The sequence below is a fragment of the Barbus barbus genome (genome assembly GCF_936440315.1).
Source record: "Barbus barbus genome assembly, chromosome: 39".
In the NCBI taxonomy this organism is placed as follows: Eukaryota; Metazoa; Chordata; class Actinopteri; order Cypriniformes; family Cyprinidae; genus Barbus; species Barbus barbus.
Genome location: NC_136717.1, coordinates 13,693,624 through 13,718,413, shown reverse-complemented (window position 1 = coordinate 13,718,413; position 24,790 = coordinate 13,693,624). Strand labels below are relative to the sequence as shown.

Below are 24,790 nucleotides of genomic sequence, written 5' to 3'. Positions count from 1 at the left end.
AATAATAATAAAAAAAGTTTTAATTGTCTACAAATAAAACAAACAAAAAAAGTCACAGGTACATTTACTTATATTTTAAAAGTTGAAAATACAGAACAGTCTCTACAAATAGTGTTCAAAATAACAGCAGCCTAGAAATTCAATATTAAGTCCATTGATGGCAGCAGCGCACAAAATCACAAAACTGGTGTTAACAATACAAAATAAGTGTGAAAAGTGATAAAATGTAAAAAAAAAACAAAAAAAAACAGGCACCTTATATACACAGCGAACATAATATTTACAATAAAATACATTTTCGTATTAAAAACGCAATAGTATCTTTGCACTCTTGGCTAAACGCTGGACTTAAAAGACCCTCCACATGGGCGACGCACACATGTGCGGCTTATAAACCTTCGGGGAGCCGTCTTTGAGTCGAAACACACTGTTATGACCCAATATTTTCCTTTAAAGACATATCGTCCGTTTGTTTTGTTTACAAATGTTGTTTCGATTCCACACGCCAGATTAAACACAATAAACACTTCTGGAGAATGAAATGCCATGACTTTGGTCGATCTATAAAAGATATAAATAAATACTTTGTGAACTGCGTATAAAATTTCGACAGATATATTACACCATGTGAAGGAAAAGCCTTCAGATGTTTGTAATTTCAGATCTATAAGACCTACGGATGTACAGAGTGACATAAGCACACTCTTTGGAGTGCAGTACACGATACAGCCCCAAAGGGGCCACAGAATGCTCCAAACTGGAGTAAGGCAAGGTGCGAAACATTAGAATGTCACTAAAACCCTCTGGAAGTGTTTGTGATAACATCCCATTGAAGCATGAATACCGGCTGCCGATTTGTTAAGTGGTTGATGTTGAAAATGGTGTTTTGGAAACATAAGTTGGTTTAGAACATAAGCTGCACCTAAAATGCCTTCAAAATGATATACAATGAAGAAAATACATCTGTGAACAAGTGATAATGTCTGAAAAATGCACCCCAGTGAAAACAAAAGTTCCGTCCGGTCTGAAAACGTTGGGTTATTGCCATCTTCAAGTATCTCCAGGGAATGACATTTAGAACATCTGCTCTGGTCTGAGACAAATATGTTTTTATGGATTGATACCACAGTGTCTTCTAATTGCTTTTCTTTCCTCATTTATCCAGCTGTCCTTAATTTATAAGGGCTAAATCACCAGCCACAACAAACTTCTAGAGAGTTCAGAAGTTGTCATTTCCTCCATTTTTTGGTTTAAAAATAACGTCTGATATCTGATTTTCACAGTTTGTTTGCGAAAACATCAGATATTTTTGTCTTGCAACCTTTCCATTCCAGTGGTTTTAATTTAAGCTAAACTCTGGCCTCCAAGTTGTTTGTATACGAATCATACAGCAACCATGGTCTTCATTTGTAGATGCTAATAAATGCAACGCACCATTAGTTCTATTCACCAAATCTGTGGAAAATATAAAAATCTAGTAACTTATTTCCAAGTCTGAATAGTATTTGAAGACTTTGCGGATCCATTCAGAGTAGAAGGCCACATTGACGAAGACGGCAGGACGCCTGGCGACGGCACATCCGCGGCCGTTTATGCTCACACCCACTATGACCTTGCTCTCTCCTTCCTGGCACACCAATGGGCCACCGTAGTCTTTCTGTAAGAGGTGAATCGATAAGAATAAAGGTCACACTCATGTAACAAACACCATCGTCTGAAACGATACTCCTCAAAAACCAAGATCTGATTCGTACCTCACAAACGCCTTGGTCTCTCTTGCCTCCAGCGCAGATTTTGGTCTCTGTGATGGGCAGAATACCCTTGTGGCTTTGGGAACACCTCTTGTTGCTGACAATTGGAAGTCCCACCATCTTCAGACTGCCCTCATGACCTGTGCCTAACAGAGAGGTCAAAGGGTCAGTTTTAATAGAAATGTAATGGTCTGGAAAGGTTTGAATGCAAAATGCATTTATCTTTATTTGGCCCTATGTGTCTAAATAACTCAACAGGGGTTTTGTAAAATACGTTAAATATGAGGTAAGAATGTTTAGTTTGTACTAGTGTGTATTTTAATAATGATTAAAATAGTCAGATTAAATAAGTATTTGTGTATCTAGTTCTTGTTCCTACAAGATACAAACATGAACAAAAGATGCCATAAATCATTGGGATTATTATCAAGAGCATCTGAATGCATTCTAGAGCTGTGTTTTGAAGACCAGGGTTTTCAGATGTTATATTTTGTACTTCCATTTTAATAAAGCAGATTAACCATCATTTTAAAGTTGACATAAAATACATTAATTCTATAATTTAAAATGTAGAATTATAATATTACTATTATTTATATCAGCACTAGTTAAGGAAAAAACATCTGCATATATATATATATATATATATATAATTAGTACATACAGTATATATCTGTTACGTGACGTGCATCGGGGAAGGTAGGAAACGGGGAGCTCAGGAAAATAGGCTTTAATGACACAAAGGTTCCAATAAACAAAGTCTTCCACACCAACATAACGTTAAGACTCGACAAACATAATCACCAAACTGAATGTTTAGAAAAGAAAACTGAAACAAATGAGTGAACGAGATAATGACAAAACACAGGTGAACGGACTTAACCTTAATTAACTAATAAAGAACTAATGAGGAAAACTGGAACAAAATCAAATAAGGGAGAACAGGAACAGATAGATGAAACGGAAAAAGACCAAAACAATATCTAGTGCTGTCAGTAAAAGTAATAGAGATTCTTTCAAAAGCAAAATGAAATAGTCATATTATCAACCTTATTTAATGTAAAAAAAATCACAACATCACAAACTTATATCATTAACATTTACAGCCTAAAAAGTAAAGAATAATTAACAATGGACCATTGCACCTTTGATATTCATTTATTCTCTACAGACTCTACTATTTATTTTGCATAATATAAGTAGAGGAATGTGAAGTAAGTATTTGTTTTGTTTTGTTTTGTTTTCAACCCAAAAATAAAACTGAAATGAACAATTTAACAATGACTACATTTACATGGACAATCATAATGAGATTTTGATCGAATTTATATGATTAAGTTTTAAGCGACAAGTAAAATATTTACTCACAATAAACAGGCATATAAAATTTTACTACAATAAAGTCTTTATTCTGATTATTGGAAATAATCACATTAATGGTGCACATGTAAACGTAGACAAAGTTGCTGAGTGGAATAGAATAGAATAGAATAGAATAGAATAGAATAGAATAGAATAGAATAGAATAGAATAGAATAGAATAGTACCTTTAGTGTCTCCCCAGCCATACATGAGGCAGTAGGTGCCTTCTGCAACATCACATCCTGCGACAGGAAGCAGCACAGTTCGCACATGCTCAGAGAGAGGGGCAGGCCTGGGCATAAGACTATGAGTTACCATAAAGATGGTTGGATGGATGAGAAGAAGAATGGGCAGATGGATAAATGAACTTACGTTGTGAGTTTGAGCAGGGCCAAGTTGGATCCCTCAGGTCCGCAGACCACATGTGCGATCCGGAGACCCTGTGTGTCGGTGGACGTGTTGAGATGAAGAAGCCCCACTTGCACGGTGTACTCCGAGAGGTCAGGAACGCTGAGGAACGCGCAAGAAACACTATATATAAGCATATATGTCAAGTACAGAAGTTATATGACAACTAAAGTATGCAACTTAAGTATCTCAGTAGAATGGTGATAAGTCATTTGAGCCTTCTGAAAATATATAATCTGATGTGGATCGCAGACAGAGCGGAGAAGACTTTCTACAAGCGTGAGATATGTAAGTTGGTGAGCATCCCTGGTAAAGTCATCTCTAGTTCTGATCAAGGCGCAGAGGTCAGTTCTAGCGTCCAGACCGGCCTGTGTCTTCATGCGAAGCATAAGATAGCTGAACCCACCGGGGAGAGGATCTGGGGAATGTAGAGATGATCTAAAAGCCAGACACGCTCGTTCTCCTTCTGTCCCCCTTTTCCCCCTCAAGCTAAACAGAGCCAGCAGGTTTTCACTCAAGTGCCACTGAAGCAGATCCACAGGCGTATATCATGCAGCCGAACACAGAGTCTAAACAGATGCACGACTAACAGAGCAGAGAGCCATCAGTCACAACTCGAGCGGATCTGTCACTACTCTCTCTTAAACCGGAAACTCTGGATCCACACGTCTCATAGAAAACATCAACTGACAGATGGGAACACAAGGCCAGGACGGGCCAGAATCATGCACGCCCAAGAATGAGGAAAACTCAAATGTGGTTGTATTGACAAGAGAGAGTGGCTAGATAATAGTGGATGGAAGAAGTGTTGGATGGAAGGATTACCAGGTAGAGAAGCACTGTTGATCAGTCAGAACCCATTCCTCTCTGATGAGAGAGCCACCGCACCAATGTTTGTTCCTGCAGGAGGAGAACCAATTAGAATGTGTCGTTATGTGTCGTGACTGTTCCCCATGCAATAAATATTACATATTTTTCTGAATTGTCTAGATACTAAAACATTATTATTTTAGCCAAATATCCTAAATCATAAAGCCAATTAAAAAAATATTTAACTATAAACAATATTTTAGTGTTCCACATATATGCAAATGTGTTTAACCTTTTTTAATAAGACATTCAGCATGTGCAATCCAAATAAGGAAATTTGACATTTTGTAAATTAGAAGTTATGCTCATTCTCAAACTAGCTTTTTTCCAATACGGAATGTACTTTTCCTTAAATGATATCACAATACTGTGCATTGTAGAAGGTTGTAAGCTGCAGTTGTTACCTAAAATAGATTTTTACCTGATTTAACCAATGAACTTAGTTTTGTAGGTATAAATATCTAGTTCAGTCACGAAACTCCATATGGTTTACATGCAATCTGCTAGCAATCACATAATTTCCTACATGGCACAAGTCAAATGGCCCCTGCTGATTTTGAAGTCTATGATATTGCTTGCTCAATATTTACATAGTCTGGTTCAGTTAGCTCTAAGCTAGTCCTCGTGCTATAAGATTTTCTCTGAAACTCTCCACCTCCCCCAGCTCCACCTGTCTAGATCTGCCTTGATCAGATCCATACTTGCTCTGCAGCAGATCTAGTCTGCCAAGACCAAATACTTTAACATTGCCATGTCCATTAACATGCTAAAACTATTCTGAGAGTTGTCATGAATGAAATAATTATTTCATTGATGTTATATAATATTTTGACTTGAATAAAACCAGTTAATTCAGATGCTATAATTTTTTTGTGTATATTTGTTTAAAACACAGAATTCTTTTTATCTTCATATTTGCTTTAAATTACTTAGGTTGACTTAGATTATACATAATACTTCATACTGATCAAACAGGATGTGTGTACCCTTTCTGAATGCTGACCACCCAGCTTCCATCCTCTGCCCGCTGCACCTGCATCCCCCCAACAATCCGGGTGGTTTTGTGTATAAAACAAGATGGTTTTGGTCCTCCACCTGTTGAGAGCAAAAGAGGTAACTGTTAGAGAAGACTTCATGAAAAAGATAATACAGTAAAAATATGCATATTTTTGAAGACATATTGCATATGCACTATAGAATATCATAGTCAAGTTGTTTCATGACCCAGATTTTACGCTGAGCATAAAAACACAAAACTGCACAGGCCCAATAATAAGCAAAATTAATAACAGGCTGAAAAAAAATGGAAATGTAAATGTAATTATGTACATTTTGGGAAAGCCAAGCAAACGAATCAATCAATCTACACAAATCATTAGGACACTTGTGCTATAGTTGTTGCATAGTGATTAAATGTTTTATTTCATTTTTAAAAAAATATTATTTATTCTGTTTTATTTTATTATTTGCATTTAGCACATTTTTCTCTTTGGTGATCACAAGAAGCTAATGACCCACCAGTTGAGAACCACTGTATGGTTATTATCTGCTACAAAAACAACAACAAGAAAATTATTTAAACTTACTCTTTTGATGGTCATCCGATGACACTGATTTACCTGAAAGACATTAAATGTTAGTTTGCACTAAAAACCAGCAACAAAATATTATAATGAAACATTTCACGTGCATATTACCCCTTGTTAAAAAACTTTCAGACACATTTTCATTAATTAAAATGGTGATATTGCTGAAACTTAAAAAGAATCTAATATAATTTGGATAAACCTAAATATAATCATGGAGCTATACCCAGCCAGAACACATTTCCTATTATGATGTTGAATGCCAAGCCTACACAAACATCATCTCATTCATCATCAACATGCACTAGCAGACCATCACAAACGTGCCTGAATGAAACACAATTATAAAAATCCAGCTGCAGTGACACAGCCGCATGGGCACAAAGATGAAGAGGATTGCATCTGGCTGGCATTATAGTGTGACGCCTCGTTTGAGGAGACAATATCCACTGACACAAACTCAATAACATCCATCAGGCTTTGAAAGCTACAAATGATGACAAAATACCCCTGGCGTGGAGGTCGAGACCCTGTCTGTCATCATAATCAGAGTTGTGTGCCACTGAGAATTCAATTGAGAATGTGTTTTACATTCCAGCTGGATTTCTGAATTTGAAATGAGGTTGTAGAATGTAGGATTTCAAGGAAAGGAATTTAGGGAAGTGGAAAACGTACTGCATATTGAATGAATTAATATATATATTGCCAAAAGTATTGGGACACCCCCTTCTACTGATCAGGTTTGATTACTTTAATATTTTTTTGTTGTTTACGCATATAATGATATTCAAGGGAATTGTGTGCTTCTAGTTTTATAACAACAGTTTGGACAGGACCCCTTTCTATTCTAACATGACATTGCTTCTGTGTTTAAGGCAAGTTTAAAAAATAAATGATTGATTCAGTCAACGTGGAAGAACATGACTGGTCTGCAGAAAGCCAAGTCCTGATCCCAGCTGAACACCTTTGGTGTGACTTTAAATGCAGACCTTGAACCAAAAACTCATCACCAAACACCAATGACTTGTACATACAGCATATGGGCAAACATATTGGGACACCCCCTTCTTTAGAACAGAAAAAGACACTAACAAAACTGTGGCAACAAAGATGGAAACATAATTCATGTACAGTATTTAAATTTTTTATTTCCATCTCTGTTGCAACAGTGGTGTAAATGGACAGTGGAAATGTCTAAAATTACTATTATTAATTATTAAAGTCATTGGTGTTTGGTGATGAGATTTTGGATCAAGGTCTGCATTTAAAGTCACACCAGAGAAGTTCAGCTGGGCAGAGACACTGTCATGTTAGAATAGAAAAGGGACCTGTCCAAACTGTTCCTATAAAATTAGAAGAACACAGTTCAATAGAATATCATTATACGCTTAAACATTTGTACTCATGTAAATTACTAAAGAAGTCAAACCTGTTCATTAGAAGTGGGTGTCCCAATACTTTTGGCAATATAGTGTATGTAGTTTTTAACTAGTACAGGAAAAAGTCCAGACATATTGATAGAACAAAAGACAGACAGACAGATAAACAGACAGATAGATAGATCAATCAGCTTCGCCAGGTAAAATGCTGGCAAACACCAAACCAGAAGCCAACCTGAACAAGTTTGAAGATTCAAGATGGTCTATGCTGGTCTTTTAACCAGGAAAAAGAGGAGAGAAACAGGAAGTAGGAAACTCACATCGCTCTAGTCCGCAGTAGTCCCAAGGAATGGAGGAGTTGGATGTGTAACACCATGGCCCGTGCTTATCTCGGTCTGGATTCCTGCACAAGTTCAACTCTAAGCCCGCGCTGGCCTTCACTGATTGCAAATCTCTCCTACACACACACACACACACACACACACACACACAAAACAAAGAACAGGAAATCAGCTACTCAGTTCAGAGAAACAGGTCAGCACAAGAGGAATGGAAATGTTGACTCGTATGTCGTTGTGTGACAAGATGTTCAAAGAAGGAATCATATTAATATAATCCCTCCAGCACCCATAAAAGTTCGAAAGTATGAACTCAGAACAGTCGCTGCAGCTCTGTGTATTACACCACCTGTCCTCAAGGCTACACACAAGCCAGGCCGAAACTGCACGCCAAGTGACTTCTACAGAGTTGACTTACAAAGAAAATAAATCCTAGAGCGTGACAGACAGCCCTTGGATCGCAGGGGCTGAAAACCCAGAATGAAAAATGTATAGGAAGCAAAGAGTGATAGAGTGGAGAGGTAATTTCTCGTCCCCGGTGACCGCTGAACAAGCCAACGTTGAGTTTTCTCAGAGACAACCTTTCGACCCCATGTGAGACAGACTCACTGGCTGGACGCCATTTGAAGAAGCTGATTGGCTTTGATCTGCCCGTGATATGAGAGCGGGGGACAGCACTTCCTGGGGTCAGAGGTCACTCCTGCAACATGTCCATCTGTCTGTGCCATTTTGGCTTTTAAAATTCCTGTAAATTAAGTGATGTTAACAGCTTAGCCCGAGCTGAGGGACTACAGGATGCTGAGCGAGCTGCTTTATGGGGCATTTGTCTCCCGTGGAACAGTGTGTGGTATTTTCTGTCCTCAGTGTATCAGTGATGAATATGAGCGGCCCGGCTCTCCCTTCTCTGTTTGTTATCACTGCTTCAGTTCTCTTTCAATGTTGTAATACTGCCTGATAACCACCTTTCAAAACAAACTCAACATCACTGCTAATAAATGACTTCTACAAAGAAAACTGGTTCCAAGAGTCAACAGGAACCCACGAGAGAGCAAAAGTGCAGAAAAAGTGCTAAATTTTTCAAAACCTAGTGAACTGCCTCCCTGCCTACATAGACAGCTGCCTTCTAAGACAGCATCCTAACTGGAATGGAACATCGTGAGTGACCAAAGCCCAAAGTATACTTCGGTCATCCGTGGTCATGATGGTCCGCACACCGTCCACTTGACGTTATTGTCATTACCGGCAGGGTCTGTGGAAGTCCGCGGAAAATGAAGTACACCTGGGCCTTGAGGTGAACATAGTCAGGTGCCATAAAAATAGTGTTCCATATGTAACAGCACAAAACACTCACAACTCATTTCAGTACAGGCAATGCAAGATGAATGACACAATACTCAATACTCAATATCTGTTAATATTATGGATCAAATACACAGATTTCAGGTAAAACAGTCTTTTTTTGCTATTTTTAATTGATTACTTAATATTGAGCATTGAATTATTGCATTTTTTGTAGTATATTATATCAACATTTCCCTCATTTGCCAGTCATCTAGGCTCTTTTCACTAGACACATTGCATAATTAACTTACTTTTGGAACAGATTAGCATTGAAAGTGTTTACAGCTTCTTAAAATTTTAGAAATCTGTCATTAAGAAACAAACATTGATTGATACTGTATTTTGAATAATGGAGGGAACTTGATGTTTTGATGTTTTTTTTCACAGATATTGTGAAGACTAATTATCATATAATTAAACATATATTATAAATCTATTGTTAAGAAAGAAACACAAATAAATTATTCTTTATTTTAAATTTCCAGTGTGTCATTTCTGTAGTGTCATCAAATAGAATTTCACTTTAATTATGACTTTATTACATTTTTACAATAAACCTAATTTACCAGGGCTCATCTGATATTTTTTCAGAATTTATACATTTTTTATGAATATTTTATAATTTAATAAAAAATTATTATCAAAAAAAGTGGTAGTAATCAAATAAATGTATAAAACGTATGAAAATGAAAAATTTACAATTGCTTTTATTTTTGGGCTGCATAACAGAGGCTTAAATAAAAAATATAAATTAAAAATGGTTTGATATTCTGTGAAAATGTTTTAATAAATTGTATTATTATTATTACAAGGTGTATATTCTATTGTGCAATAGTAATATATGTCTGTCATAATTTCTTCAAGATAAAAAAAACTTATTTTGTCAGGTTGTATAGTGAAAACCTGCACGGCTCATTCACACAGATACATATAGACCATGCAGGCTTCATATTTAAATAGCAGTCTTTTGCGGTTTAATATTCACAATAGACACTAGTCCAAATCACAGTTGATTCCATGTTCCCCACTAATGATTTCAGACAATGGCAGCCAGTGGTTTTCTTTGTACATTGGAATAGGAAGTATTTTGACTTTGAAAAAAATGACACATGGCAGCTTTAAATGGTTTCAGTGATTTCATGGAAACATGTACCTGAATGTGTGGTCGGACCACAGCCCACAAGGAATACCAGATCTTGTTTTCGACAAATTACCACGGTAACTCTCCCCGTTGTCTTCATAACATTCTAGGGCACAGATAAAACAGACGTAAAGATAACATAAACAATGTTAACATGTATAAACACATGCATGTACCTTCAGTAAAATCCATGCTTATTCAAAGCTCCATGTTTAGATTATTTATTTGCTGATTGTATCCATGCTGTCATGAAGTAAGCATGTTTTAAATAGCATTTTATTAGTGGGGGAGGGCCGATTTCACGTCAGGGGCCACTTTACAATTGGTGGTTGGCAAACATTTAAGGGAAAAAAGCTTTTGTCTGTGCCAACATCTGACTGAAGTTTGAATGAATCCAGAGAGGCACTGCCCTTGTCTCTCTGACCTGAAACCTCAAAGGGACTCTTCTGGTGAGAAATGTGTCTTTTGAAACACAAAGCTGGAACATTCATGAAAGAAGAGATTATTCTAACAGGACGGATTACACAGTTTGTATAGAAGATTATTTTTCTTATAAGACTGCTTGTGTGACACAGACGAAGGGGAATGTGAGGGTACCCAGAACAAAACCACACTCGAGCTGGGTGCCAGATCTTTACAGGCAGTCTCCATACGTCCATGATGGCGCCTGTGCGCAAAACTTCTTTGTCTTTCATCATTAAAATTCTTGTAAATTATGATGAGCTAAGCATTTTGGAACAACACAATTCATTATGTGATTAAATATGGCTCATGATTCTTAGTCATGCGGTGTGTGTAAGTGTGTAAGAAGTGTGTGTGGGCTCACCTGTGCTGTCAGAGCTCTCTGAATCACATCTGGGGATGTTGGTACAGAAAACTTTGCGTACTTTCGGGTCTGTGGTGAAACACCAGGGAATTTCAGAGCCATCGGGGTTTCTGCAAAAGTTCTCCCTGAGATCTCTGAGTGGGACACAAACAATTTAACTGGTTTCAGTAGCTGTTTGGTGGTAAATAAGATTCACTATAAGGCTGTAAGAAATATGGTTAACACTTTAGTATAGGGACCAATTCTCACTATTAACTAGTTGCTTATTAGTATGCCTATTATTAACATATAGGTTGCTTATTAGTTCTTCATGTGGAATATTCTGCATGGCCACATTCTACATTCCTTAAAATAAATTGTGACTGCAATATACAAAATATACATTTTAATACTTTATATATTTTAGCAATATCACCCAGCAACTACCTAAGTCCTAGCAATCACCAGAACACTTATCAACCACACAGAAACATGCCGAGGCGTCCTGAAAAACATAAGTGTAGCATGACTCACTTGCATTTATAGTTGTGAGGTGTGTAAGAATGGTTGTGAGGAAAAAGGGCATCCCAGCGTTGACAGGTCACACCTGCAGGGGTCACATTAACTGTACCCTTGTAACCCTCTCCCTGACCCCGAAAACAAGAGGTTGTCACCTTCACTTCCACATCATTATCTGAGTCTGAACAAGAGAAAGAGAGAGGGAATGTTAGGAATTCCAAGCATCAGCATTTGAAAAATGTTTCCATTGGAAACATGCCATGGATGAAATACAGGAGTAACACTTGAACCACGAGATTTATGACAAGTCAGTGCACCTGTACACAATCCCTGGGCTAAACTAAATATCAAACACATACAAGTATCTGTGATAGGAGAGTGGTTCCCTTCCAGGAACTCGAGCTGCGTCAAAAGCGCTAGGGGAATTGCTCCAGCGTGACCGCGCTCTGAACCAGAGTGTAATCTGTCCAATGGATGGGCGAGACGTCATAGGCGGGTGACGTCACCGACCGGGAAGCATAAAAGCACGTGCGGTGGAGTCGGCGTTTGCTTTTTGTCATTCAGCAACAGCTACTCTGTCTGTGTGTCTGTCATTTGTGTTGTGGGTCTTATTTAGTGTTGTTTGTCCTAGCACAATCACTTGAATTTGGCTCCAGCAATATGTGCAAGCACTTGGGCGATAGCAGATCGCATTACGGGCTGTGTGTTCCTCCCTACACACGTTATATCACTGCTGGGGATACACGCAGTCTGCGTGTGGTCTGCTTGAGAGCAGAGCACGCAGATTCAGCTCTCGAGGGAGCTGACTGCCCGTTTTGTGCTTGCTCTCTGAAGTGAGCTATCACTAGTGTGGAATGAAGACGGGCGAGCCCCCATCTTCTTCCCGTCCCTAAGACCTGTCTTCCTCCGAGGAGGTGGACGCATCAATGAAACAGTGTTTGCACAAGCATATTATGAATGAGCTCGACCACGATGCAGACGTATGTCTCCTGCTCGGATCGAGTCGATCCTCACCTCAGTCAAGAGAGTGAAAGAGGGCCAGTCACTCACTGTCAAGCAGTTTCAGAAACTGCTGGGGCTCATGGCAGCTGCGTCCAACGTGATAACTTTTGGCCTGCTGTACATGAGACCCCTACAGTGGTGGCTCAAGACCAAGGGGTTCTCCCCGATGGGAAACCCGCTTCGCATGATCAAGGTCACGCGGCGATGCCTACGTGCCTTAGACATGTGGAGCCAAGCTTGGTTCTTGTCTCAGGGCCCGGTGCTGGGAGCTTCTTGTCGCCGCATAATGCTAGCGACGGACGCATCCCTCACCGGTTGGGGAGCGGTCATGAGTGGCCACCCTGCCTGCGGTCTGTGGAGCGGTCGCCATCTAACGTGGCATATCAATTGTTTGGAAATGTTGGCCGTGTCTCGTGCACTCAAGCACTTTCTCCCAGACCTAAGAGATCACCATGTGTTGGTGCGCACCGACAGCACAGCGGTGGTCTCTTACATCAACCACCAGGGAGGTCTGCGTCCGCGCCCTTTATACAGCTGGTGCACCAGATCCTCGTGTGCTCCCAGGCTAACTTTGCTCACTGAGAGCAGTACGATATCCCTGGGTATTTCAGGGAGCAGACATCCTGTCGAGGCAGGGGCCAAGGCCTGGGGAATGGATGCTTCACCCGTGGTGGTGAAGCAGATGTGGAAAGTTTTTGGCTTTGCGACTCAAGAGTCAGCGCTTGCCCCTCTAGTTCCTCCAGCTCCTTTTGACTGGATGCTATTGTACAGACCTGTCAGAGGCTTCGTCTGTACGTTTTCCCTGATCGCTCTGCTTCTGGCGAGAGTGCGCCAGGACGAGGTCAGCCTACTTTTGGTAGCACTGTTCTGGCCGGGCCGAGTATGGTTCTCGGACCCGATTTCTCTCCTCGATGGCTCTCCGTGGGAGATTCCCGTCAGGAGAGATCTCCTCTCACAGGCGGGGGCACTATCCTATCACCCCCGCCCGCAATTGTGGAAGCTGTGGCTGTGGCCTCTGAGGGGGCGCAGCTCATAGCTTCCGGTCTCTCAACCGAGGTTGCTGAGACCATCCTCCAATCCAGAGCTCCCTCTACGAGGAAACTGTATGCCCTGAAATTAAAATATTTCACTTCTTGGTGCGGAGACCGCCACCTTGACCCAGTTAACTGCCCGTTTGGTACAGTGCTGGAGGTCCTGCAGGCCCGTTTCTCCGCAGAAAAATGAGGGTGCAAAAAAGATCAAAATACTGAGAAAATCGCCTTTAAATTTGTCCAAATGAAGTTCTTAGCAATGCATATTACTTATCAAAAATGAAGTTTTGATATATTTACTGTAAGAAATTTACTAAATATCTTCATGGAACATGATCTTTACTTAATATCCAAATGATTTTTGGCATAAAAGAAAAATCGATAATTTTGTCCCATGCAATGTATTTTTGGCTATTGCTACAAATATACCCCAGCAACTTAAGGCTGGTTTTGTGGTCCAGGGTCACATATAATATATATTATATTATATTATATTATATTATATTATATTTATAATATATTATATTATAATATAATATAACAGCTACATATAATATAGTCAGGCATAAAATGGAGATGTTTGGATCACAACATAACACAACATCACAATATCAAAACAAAACAAGAAATACAGCTAAAACAAAGGTGGAAAAGTGAACATACCACACACACTTATGTTACAGTACTCCCATGGTGCGTTTTTGTCCATTGTGTAACACCACGGACGCACATCATTATTGGGATTACGGCAGTAGTTGTCATCCAGGCCTTTACCTACATGTCTATAAATACAGAAACAGAGGAGCATGTTGAAAATCACGCAAATGGTATGTGTGTGTGTGTGTGTGTGTGTGTACATGTGAATGTGTACCTGTGAGGCTGGTAAGTATGTTTATGAGGTTTCTGTGAGTCCCATCTCTGGCACTCTTTCCCACTCTCTGTGTGATCCATGGGCCCTCTGTATGTTTCCCCATTACACTTCATACACTCCACTACAAACATACATGCACACAGGTATTACGAACACCAAATGCACACACTGTCATGCAGAGAGTACAGCAAACACAAATATACTGACATACGTATTCTCAAATATAGATGTACACAGACACAAAAGCACATATTATATACAGTATTGAAGAAGTCATCTCTAACCTTCTGAACACTGGGGCAGCCCACATTCCTGGTGCCGAGTCTCAGTGAGTTCAGTGAAGCACCAGGGTCCACTTGGATCATTGTCCGGGTTTCGGCAAAAGTTCTGACGCAGGTCAAACTTTTTGTGTCTGGCAGGCTTGAAACTGAAAAATCAATATATAGATATAATAAGAGAGGCAAAACAGAGTTTAAAATTAAGTTATTGCGATCAACCATCTCTAAATTTAAGTTATTGCGATCAACCATCTCTTTTTCAGGAGTGTCCAGCCCTTTTCCTGCAAGGCCACTGTCCTGCAGAGTTTACCTCTATTTAAAAACACATTAACAAGCTATTCGAGGTCTTCAAGATTACTATAAACTTCCAGGCAGGTGTATTGGAACAGGTTGGAAAAGAACGTTGCAGAGTTTAAGGAGCAGGACAGGATACACCTGGTCTTTTGGAACACTGATTGAATAAATCAACTCACTTAGCCTAAAAGATCAGCTTAGACAAGTATTAATTTGTTAGTTTCTAGTGCTAGTTCAGCTTGAGAATTGGTATAGCCATGCTGTTCAACAGCAAAACTAAGCAGATGAAGCTGGTTGACCAGCATGGTCATTCCCTGTGAAGCTGGTTGGCTCCCTGATGGAGCTAGTTAAGAAACCTGGTGGTCTTTCAGCAGAGGTCCACACCAGGATAGTCTACATTCTACAGGTTGACTAAAACAGTCTACTTTAAGGGTGTCCAATATTTGCTCCTGGAGGGCCACCTTATACACCTGAATCAGTTGATCAAGGTCTTCTGGATTACAAATAATTCTGAACAGGTATGTTGGAGCTAAACTCTGCAGGAAAGTGTCCCTCCAGGAGCAGGACTGGACACCCCTGGTCAACCAGGTCCAAAATCCTATGTACAATAAGCAGTATGGATGGTCTTCCACAGGTACCTTCAAATCTGCCCAGCAGAGTTTAGCTCAGGGGTTTAGCTCAGGGAGTTTGAGATCCACTTTCCTGCAGAGTTTAGCTCCAACTTCCCTTAACACACCTGCCTGGAAGTTTCTAGTATGCCTAGTAAGACCTTGAATAGCTGATTCAGTTGTGTTTAATTGGGGTTGGAGCTAAACTCTGCAGTGGACCATGGCCTTTCAGGACCGAGTTTGGACACCAAGGCTCTGCAAGGTTGACTTGAATCAATCATCTAAATCAGCCTGGACCAGCTAACAACTATGTAAACCAAGCACATTGTGCCCCGACAGATGCTATCTGATGATCAAAATCTGACTCAACCTAAACCTTTGAATTGATCTGAAAAACTTCTGTTGCTTCTAAAACATCAAAATAATTTAGAATGGCACCAAATCATGATACGATCTAAACAAAATCCATGCAGAGCAGATGAATTGCTTAAACCACTGGGTTACGATAGGCGTGCTGTGCTGGAATGGACTGTGTTCCTGCATCTGGATCTTGTGGCTGGTTCCACATGAGGCCTGAGATCTCTACAGCTAATGATGTTGTGCTAACAGATGTTAGCCAGCTATTTCTCTCTGGCTGCCAACAGACACTCTCTCACTCTGAATGCAATCTGAACAGAACATTTTAAACTTTCCTTAATCCCATTTACAACACCAAGAGTTCATATGGGTTGAAAACTGGTCATTTATTGGAAACCTTTTGTTTGTGTTTGTACAAAAGGTTTACATCTCATAAAGAGACATTTCTGGGAAGCAGGCTGCAGTTTGGCTGGCCACCAGCTCTGGAACCGGCACCAACACCTTATTGGTAGAAAAAGGGCTTGCTTTTTTGTCTTCTCAGAGAAGATTAAGTTGGTTCTCATCACCTTCTCTCTGATCATTTTCTACTGTCTCCCCATTTGACTTGGCCGAATGGATGGGGCAGGTGGACACACTGTGCTGGTGGATAGATTGAGAAGCTGAGAGGAAAAAGATCTTATCACTTGGAAAAAGGTAAGAAGGGAATCGAAGTCGGAAAGTACTGTTATTCATAGGGAGGAGAAGGTCTGGATTAGCATCTGTGCGCTAGTCTCGAATGCGGCTTTGTGAGCTCAGCTGGAGGGCAGACAGAACATGACTTCAGTCCATAAATCCTCCTCCTCTCATTCTTTCTCTATCTTTCTTTCAATTCTCTCACTTCTAAAATCTTTATACAGCTTGTAAGTGGTGTAACTCATAGAGCTAATAACATCTTGGCTAACAAGGACCTGGCAACAATTGACCACATTAACCAGATTGGCTCGTGTTCACGCAGTCAAGGCATCACTCCTTACAGTTCCACTTAACTTATGTTGTCAGAATGATGACTCTGAAACGACCAGGCCTGAAAGCAATCTCATCTGCAGTCTAGACTAATCAGCAATTGTTGGCAGACAGCATGCCGGCGACGATTAACAGTTAATGGCTAAGTCTGCGCTAGGAACAGCGAAGACTATTGCGAAAATTGCTAGCTGTCAGAGACCATATGAAAGTTGCAAATGAGAAGTTTACTGAGAGAATGAGTTACAGAGGAGTGAACGGTTTAAGAGACAGAGGCGAGGATTCACAATGAATTGCATTGCTTATTACCTGCAGATATTTACACAGAGTGGAAAAAAAGGTTAATGCTATTTACACAAAGTGTTAACGGAACTTTAATGCTATTTACTCTGAGTATAAATATTGTTAGATAATGTTTGCACACAGTGTAAATGGCAACAATTAGCTTATTGTTTACAAGTGCAAACAGTGATAGATGCTATTCACACAAAGTGTAAATAGAAGTGATATGCTATTCATATTTATTTAAATTGTTTGTGCTTTATTTGAATGCACCGGCTGCATTGTTGTAGAACCCAATTCACTAAGGAATTAAGATGCGTCACAATGCGGCATGTCAGCGCTTTGCAATATCCTGTTCCTACCCAAAAAGCATTTCTATTGGGCGAGACAAATTTTTAGGGGTACTTTATTCGGTGCCTGTCTCGAAATAAAAAAAAAGCTTTCTGGTTTATTTATTTTCAATTATTAAAGTAAATTTTTACTTGTGTTCATGTGGGATGGACATATTCCAGGCTTGACACGTAATTCCAGTCTTTGTGAATGATCTTCTCCCCTTGTAGTTGACACCTGACCCAATGATGCACTCTTTCACATAGTCTGTGGAAAACATACGCCACAAAGATATTCATATAACGTGAAACCATAAACGATCATTGTTTACAGATTACACATTTTGTGTTTAAACAAGTCTTTAAACACGAGTTTTACTCTCGATTACGGCATAAATCTAAGTGTTCAACTCCAGTTCTTGCTGAAAACATAAACATACGGCATCTTGCTAACGTCAACACTTATCGTCATGCTTTTTTATGTTTTGTTTGCTGTTTGCTGCCAAATGTCTCAAGCTTGTGTTGTTTACAATGACAGAGGTGATTTTATACATAGGAAGCAGTAATTTCACACTTTAAACCAGTGATCTAAACAAACATGACTGGCATTTGCTCGGTATTCCAACAAAGCATTTCCAGGAATCTTTAGAAGAAATAAAAGTAAAAAGTCAAGTGTGAGTGAACTTCTTCGAAAAAGTATTGCAAATATTTACCTTTCTTCTCATAAAGGTCATAATTGGGTTTTCGCTCTCTTTTTGCGCCTTCAGAGAAACGGTCGAAGGGAAGCAAGTGACATTTCCTGTTTATGTGGTCAAAGTAGAATGCCCTGTAAGGAGGCAAAAAGAAAAAAACAAGATAACTAAAGACAACTGTTGGGTCAGAGATCCACCTGGATCAGATGAGGTGAACCAATTGATTTGTTGAACCAATTGTTCACCCAAAAATGAAAATGACTTTCATTTCGTTCAAAAACCTGGATGACTTCAAAACAACACTGGTCACCATTGACTTCAATGGACTGTGTGGACGAAAAAGCACTCAAAATATCTCATTTTTTTGTTCCAAAGAAAAACAAAACAACATCAGGGTGTGTAAATGATAACAGAATTGCCATTTTTAGGTGAACTATCCCATGATTATATGTGCGGGTGTCACCTGCAGGACTTCTTGCTCTTGTTGCATTTGCGTGCGCAGTCATCCAGCGAGAGATTTCTAATTCGAGGAGATTCCGGACAGTCTGTACAAAGCAACCGGCTGTTTTCACTTTTCTGATACCTTTGCAATGTCTGTTTCCTGCACTCTGAACAAAAGAGACAAGGAGATTAAACACAAACACATTTGCAGATACTTAAAACACACACGTACATGTACAATCGTAATCTCATACATGTGGGAGCTGTCACACACATTATCAGAAAGGTCGTTCTCAGCAAATGATGCCATTTGTGCCCAATTTGTGTCTCTGTGACTTAAAACTGATATAATTTGAAGAATTTTACCCTCTTTAGCATGTGATGTGAAAGAACATTTTAAATAGTATTATTTTTTAAATGTTTGTTTTGTTTTACATCATTGTAATAGGCTACATATAAAGAAAAAAACTTGAAATTTAAATAAGCATCCTCTTTGTAAAGCTTTAAAAGCATGCTTTTAATTATTTTTACAATGTTCACACTGCCATTTAAAATTTTGGGGTCTGTAAAAAAGTTTTTTATATTTTTTTGAAAGTCTCTTATGCTCACCAAAGCTACATTTATTACATAAATTAGTAATATTGTGAAACATTATTACAATTTAAAACAACAGTTTATTCTATTTTGATACATTTGAAAATGTTTTTCCAAAGCTGAATTTACAGCAGTCATTAGTCCAGTCTTCAGTGTGACATGATCCTTCAGAAATCATTCTAATGATTTGCTGATTTGCTGTTTGTGAAATATCTCTTATTATTATTATCAATATTGCGAACAGTAATGCTGCTTAATATTTTTAAGCATAAAATGTGATACATTATTTTAATGATTCTTCCCAGCAGGCACATAACGTCATAAGACGTCGATATTTGGTTAAATTTTGGTTGCGACATCCGGTGACCAAAATCAATGTCAATTCAATATCTAATGTCAATGTTAATTTGATGTCCAATATCGACGTGAGTTGATATTGATATTTGTTGTTTTTCGGTTATGTAACCAAAATCCAATGTTAAGTCAATGTTAAATTGGTGTCAAACGTCTGTCCAATGTCATGTCCAATGTTAACCTGACGTTATATTGATGTCCTGTGCCCGCTGGGTTTGATGTCAAAGGGTCTTAAACAAAAGCAAGCGGAGTAAATATAACTAGACTCATCAGCATTTACATCCTTTCACATTAGCAAAATCAGGTTTCCGTTTCTATTTTATTACTGTCTCTTCTGCAGAAATGAATGAGAGGCTAGTGAGTGGGACCCAGACTCTCATGATTCACTGCACTCTGGTGGTCCGAGGACATTCCCAAAGTCAGCTTACATACATGTGCAAAGCTCACATTGTAACTCCCACACTAAACTGGAACGATATGAGGGTGAGTAATTAATGACGGAATTTTTGGTGAACTATCCCTTTAAAATGATGTCGTTATCGTCTCCTATTGTCTTGTCAATGTAGCCTATACAACTCATGCACAGCATTTCAAGTCTTCTGAATCATATGAAACCTTTGTGTGAGGAACACACTGAAATGTAAGACATTATTCACTGATAATCTTCCCAACAGTGAGCTTTTAACTGGAGAACGGCAGGAACCGAACTATTGAGTCAGAGAGTTCATGCACTTCATGTGTATTTAAGGCTTCCGGATGCCCATCTGAAGTCTACAAGAATGTTGCATTTGTAGGTTTCACAAGGTTGCTCACACCTATCTGCAGACCTTTAAATTACACTTCTGCTTAATTAGTAATGATATGGACTCCACAGTAAACTAATACTGTAAGGGCTTAAAGGAATAGTTCACCCAAAAATGAAAATTCTGTCATTAATTACTCACCCTCCAATGTAATGTTCCAAACCTGTAAGACCTTTGTTCATCTTCAGAACACAAATTAAGATATTTTTTAATGAAATTAGAGAGCTTTTTGATCCTGCATATACAGCAATGCAACTGACACAGCAAGGTAAGGACCAGAAATGTAGTAAGGACATAGTTATAATAGTCCATGTTACATCAAGAATACATTGAATTAGGGATGCACCGATACCACTTTTTCCAGTACTCGCCCGATACGATACATTTATTTTTGGTACTTGCCGATTGTCAGTCCTCTGTCGTGTGTGTCATGTGTTCCCGCCTCATGTTTCCATATTTGGTTTGTTTCCTGTCCTTGTCATATGTGTTTATTAGTTAATTCTTGTCCAGCCGTGTACGTCTAATTATCTATGATTTACCTGTGTATTTATAGTCCTGTCTGTTGAGTTTGATTTCGTCTGGTCGACTCGTTACCCCCGGTGTTTCCTGTCTGTAAGCCTTGTCTTGCCCTGCATTGATGTGTTCAGTAAAGACTATTATTTGAGTTTACGTCCTCTGCGTGTTCCTGTTCCTCCCTCGTGTGTGCACTGTGACACCGATACAGAGTACCGATACCGATATTTTCAGTGCATTTGTAAATTTTTTAAATATTGGGTACAGAAACCAAAAGAGGATGTATAATGTTAATTGGCTAACTTCATTTATCAAATAGACACAGTCAAACCAAAATTTATTTAGACACCTTCAACATTTCTCACATTATCACAGTTTATTTGCTATAGTTTATGGTAATACAATATGACAAGAACTTAGAGTTAAACTGTGTCAGAACAAATTCAGCTTGATAATGTCAGATAACTTTGATAGAAATGTATGTGATGGATTGCAATCGACCAAAATTATTCAGACAGACTTCATTTCGAACAAAATCTGGCCAAAACAAAGTTTCTTTGGAGTTCATTTTGGGAGTTTGAAACAGCTTGCCATATCTAACTTTCCGGAAAAATAAGGTCAGTTGGTAAACACCTTCAAACTATGATTGGTTCATGGCTCCGCCTCCTTTGGTGTGATTTTTTTTGTTTGTTTATTTCGTCTGTTCAGTCCAACATACTGACTGAAGAGCTGCTTTATAGCAAACATCGAAAAATTTAAAGTGACACTGCTTTGCCAAATTGCAGATCTAGAAAAGTGTGAGAAAAGGACGCAGCACATATTTACCTATTCATCCAAACACTTCTCTCAACACTATGGGTAGAGTCAAGATGTTCACTTACGGTATACTACTGCAAAGGTATTTCAAACTTCTTTTTACCCTAAGCGAAGAACGAAAAAGAACTTCCCCATGAGTATATTAAGGCCTTTAAGGTCACATCAGCGGAATGTAAGCGAATTCCAGGCTTGACACACAAACAGGTCATGTTTCCATTGTCAGTAGTGTAGAGATGTACGAAGCACAGTTCTGATATGCTGTTGATCAGCATGGCAAATTTGCAAGACCAACTTGAACATGAGCGAAATGTGTGTGGGGAACTTATTCGCCCTGAGAAGAAACTCCATATCACATGTATTCCTATTGGAATGTCACCAGTTAAGCAACAATAAATGTGACTGCACATTTAGGGTGGCATTTGGGACTAAACTTGACCAGATCATTGCTTCAAAACATTTCAGTTGCTCACAAATTGGACTAAACAATCTGTTGTAGGAATCACTGAATCACAAATGTTACCAATGAATAAGAACTAAAATTTCAGTACGTTCCTCACACAAATCTATTGACTTATGATACTTTTAAGTTTGTCTAATTTTATGTAGTTTTACATTTGACAGGCATGCTCACTTCATTTTGGGTGAACTTATTCCTCTTAAAATCTGATAATAGTAGTATCTCGCTAAGCATGGGCATGAACTTGGATCTGCTCTGCGCAGTAGTCCTGGGCCCGGTGCCCTGATTATCAAGTGATTTGGTAAACTGTTGAAAATCAGCGGTGTAAGGTAACACTCGCGCAGTGCTGCCGAATCTCCTGCTGAACTCCTGTGGCTGAAGCGGTTTTGGTGAGAACACATTATTAATGTTTGGGCCGCATCTGAACACATCTGGATTTCATCGCGCTGCTCCTCAAACATTGATCTTTTCCTTCAGCGTCCCAATTAGACTCCTTTAAATTCCTCTTTCTGGCCTGTCGGGGGCATCTTTATCTCCCAGCCTGCTTATTAGATTTGGCTAAATCTCTTCCTTAAATAACAACGGGATGATGTTTATGGTAGCAATGAGGACGGGCATCAGAGAAACATCAGCATTAATGGTTTCAGTCTGACTCACTAATGTCCTTTCCTTTCCTAAAGCTTCAGTGAAAGTTTGAAGAAATTCTTGATCTGTGTTTACGCAGCACATCTGGTCCGGTGAATATTTGCAATGGTGAAATATGGGAGAAACGGCTCTGTCCAGATGTTGCACACAGCACGTCGATAACGCCCGCTTTAGAGAGTCCATTCACCCCATATGTGCTTTTGCCCATTGCGGGTAATGTGCACCCTGGGAAGGGTCTGTTAGATGCGCTACAGCATTGCTGCATGCCACTGTTATTCAGCATCAGTTTCTTCAGTGGAACAGGACTGAAAGCAGTGTATATGTTGGTGCTTTTATAAACCATTTACAGTGTCAAGCTCTCTCAAGATGATACTGCAAAAAAGTGTCTTGCTAAAAAATACAATAGATGAACACTTGTGGAATTTGAACCTACAACCTACCAACCCAGATCTTTGACCACTAGGCCACACCAGCCCATATCCTCTGCACTACGTGATGCATGTAACATCCTCAGGCTTCAGTTTATGAGACTGAAACATGAGAAAAGGTCAATGGATTTGTGTAAAATCCAAACCAAATATACATTAGTGAGAATAGGGACATTTTGAAATCTATGGCCTCCAAAACATATATTAAAAACCCCTTGGATTGTTTATTTGTATTTTTAGATTTCCACACAATTAAATTGATTTAAACGCAAACGAACCCAAGATGAGCTCCTTTTTCAGCAATCCTTAACCTTCCAACAATTTACTATGATAGCCATAGTTTCAACTATTCACTGTTAAAATGTCATCTTTATAATAATATCTCGCATTTCTAAGAGTTTAGAGTTTTCAACTTAAGTTTCTTCGTCAGTAAAGTCATTCAAAGCGGCTGAAGGTGCAATGAACTTACAGCTGGTCGTAACCTACTGGTTGTAACCACTTTGCAACAATTAAACTTCAATCAGAAGTAATAAAATTTAATCAAACGCAATTTTAGAGCATTAGGAGTCAGAATTTGCAGTCTACTTTGTCATTAATATGAGATCTCCTTCAGACAGAGGAAGAATCCTCTTGAATATTTTTGTCATTTTGTTTCATTTCTTGTGAGGTCAGTGATGGCTTGTAGTTTCACTAGTATAACTGCAGTAAATAAGGTATTAAATCACCATGTTAAGCTTTTGCACGGGGAAGAGAGCCTTAAATACAGGACCTACACAAAATAATACCCAATATCCCCAGAATCACAAAATGCATTTATAAACAAGCACATCACTTAACCTATTTTTCATAAACAACGTGTGTGAATACATAAACTGACGAACTTCTGTTTAATCAACGTAATATTTCTCAAAGCAGTCTAACAGTGACATTTGCATTGTGTTTAAAACACGATCAGTTATTAATCAATAACGCACTTTGGTTTCACGTGTGCGTTACGCGCTGGTCACTCACCCACATCCACAGACAGTAAGACGCACAGAAGAGCTTGATAAATCCACATTATGTCCGATTTCATGATTCTCGGTTTGATATTCCAGGATTTGGGATGGACAATTTATAAGGTCCGAGCTGGTGCTGCTGCTGGTGTGAGTGATGAACAGAAACGGATCGCAGCGATCTCTCTCTCTCTCTCTCTCTCCCTACAAACACACGCACTCACGCACGCGCAACATTAGCGTTTATTGGCGAGTTTGATGCTAAATTTGGATGTGGATGTGGGATTTAGCAACACTGATAAACGCGTCATTTCCTTGAGCTTTGACTGATGACCACATTAAAGACATGCAGTCTGGCCATGAACTGTGTGTATTAAGTGAATGATGACTAATAATACTAATGACTGATATTTTAAGGTGTTAATGTTTTGTGGAACTTCTTTTAGGCTAAGTACAAATCTACTTTGTTCGTCATTTGTGTGAGATATAGACACAGTTTGA

General features: G+C 39.1%; 1 protein-coding gene across 1 annotated transcript; it reads right to left on the bottom strand.

The window, feature by feature from the left end:
- Window positions 1-54: 54 nt before the first annotated feature.
- LOC306858642 (hepatocyte growth factor-like) lies at window positions 55-24,507 on the bottom strand. The gene is made up of 18 exons (XM_079399262.1): window positions 24,306-24,507; window positions 18,707-18,851; window positions 18,265-18,377; window positions 17,705-17,819; window positions 14,689-14,831; window positions 14,405-14,525; window positions 14,197-14,315; window positions 11,516-11,681; window positions 11,003-11,136; window positions 10,189-10,282; window positions 7,677-7,813; window positions 5,978-6,010; window positions 5,378-5,486; window positions 4,347-4,421; window positions 3,486-3,623; window positions 3,299-3,405; window positions 1,755-1,897; window positions 55-1,657 (listed from the first exon to the last, which is right to left on the bottom strand). Exons 1-18 carry the CDS (start codon window positions 24,367-24,369, stop codon window positions 1,475-1,477), a joined length of 2,139 nt encoding a protein of 712 aa, XP_079255388.1. The 5' UTR covers window positions 24,370-24,507; the 3' UTR covers window positions 55-1,474.
- Between the last annotated feature and the right edge of the window lie 283 nt (window positions 24,508-24,790).

What these genes read in the sequence shown, in the direction of transcription:
- LOC306858642 (XM_079399262.1), bottom strand. Translation starts at nt 24,369, where the DNA reads ATGAAATCGGACATAATGTGGATTTATCAAGCTCTTCTGTGCGTCTTA. An exon ending in CTGTAACATAAGTGTGTGTG is followed by an intron (nt 11,682 to 14,196) that starts GTATGTTCACTT and finishes TCTCTTGTTCAG; the next exon opens with ACTCAGATAATGATGTGGAA. An exon ending in ATCGGATGACCATCAAAAGA is followed by an intron (nt 5,487 to 5,977) that starts GTAAGTTTAAAT and finishes TGCTCTCAACAG; the next exon opens with GTGGAGGACCAAAACCATCT.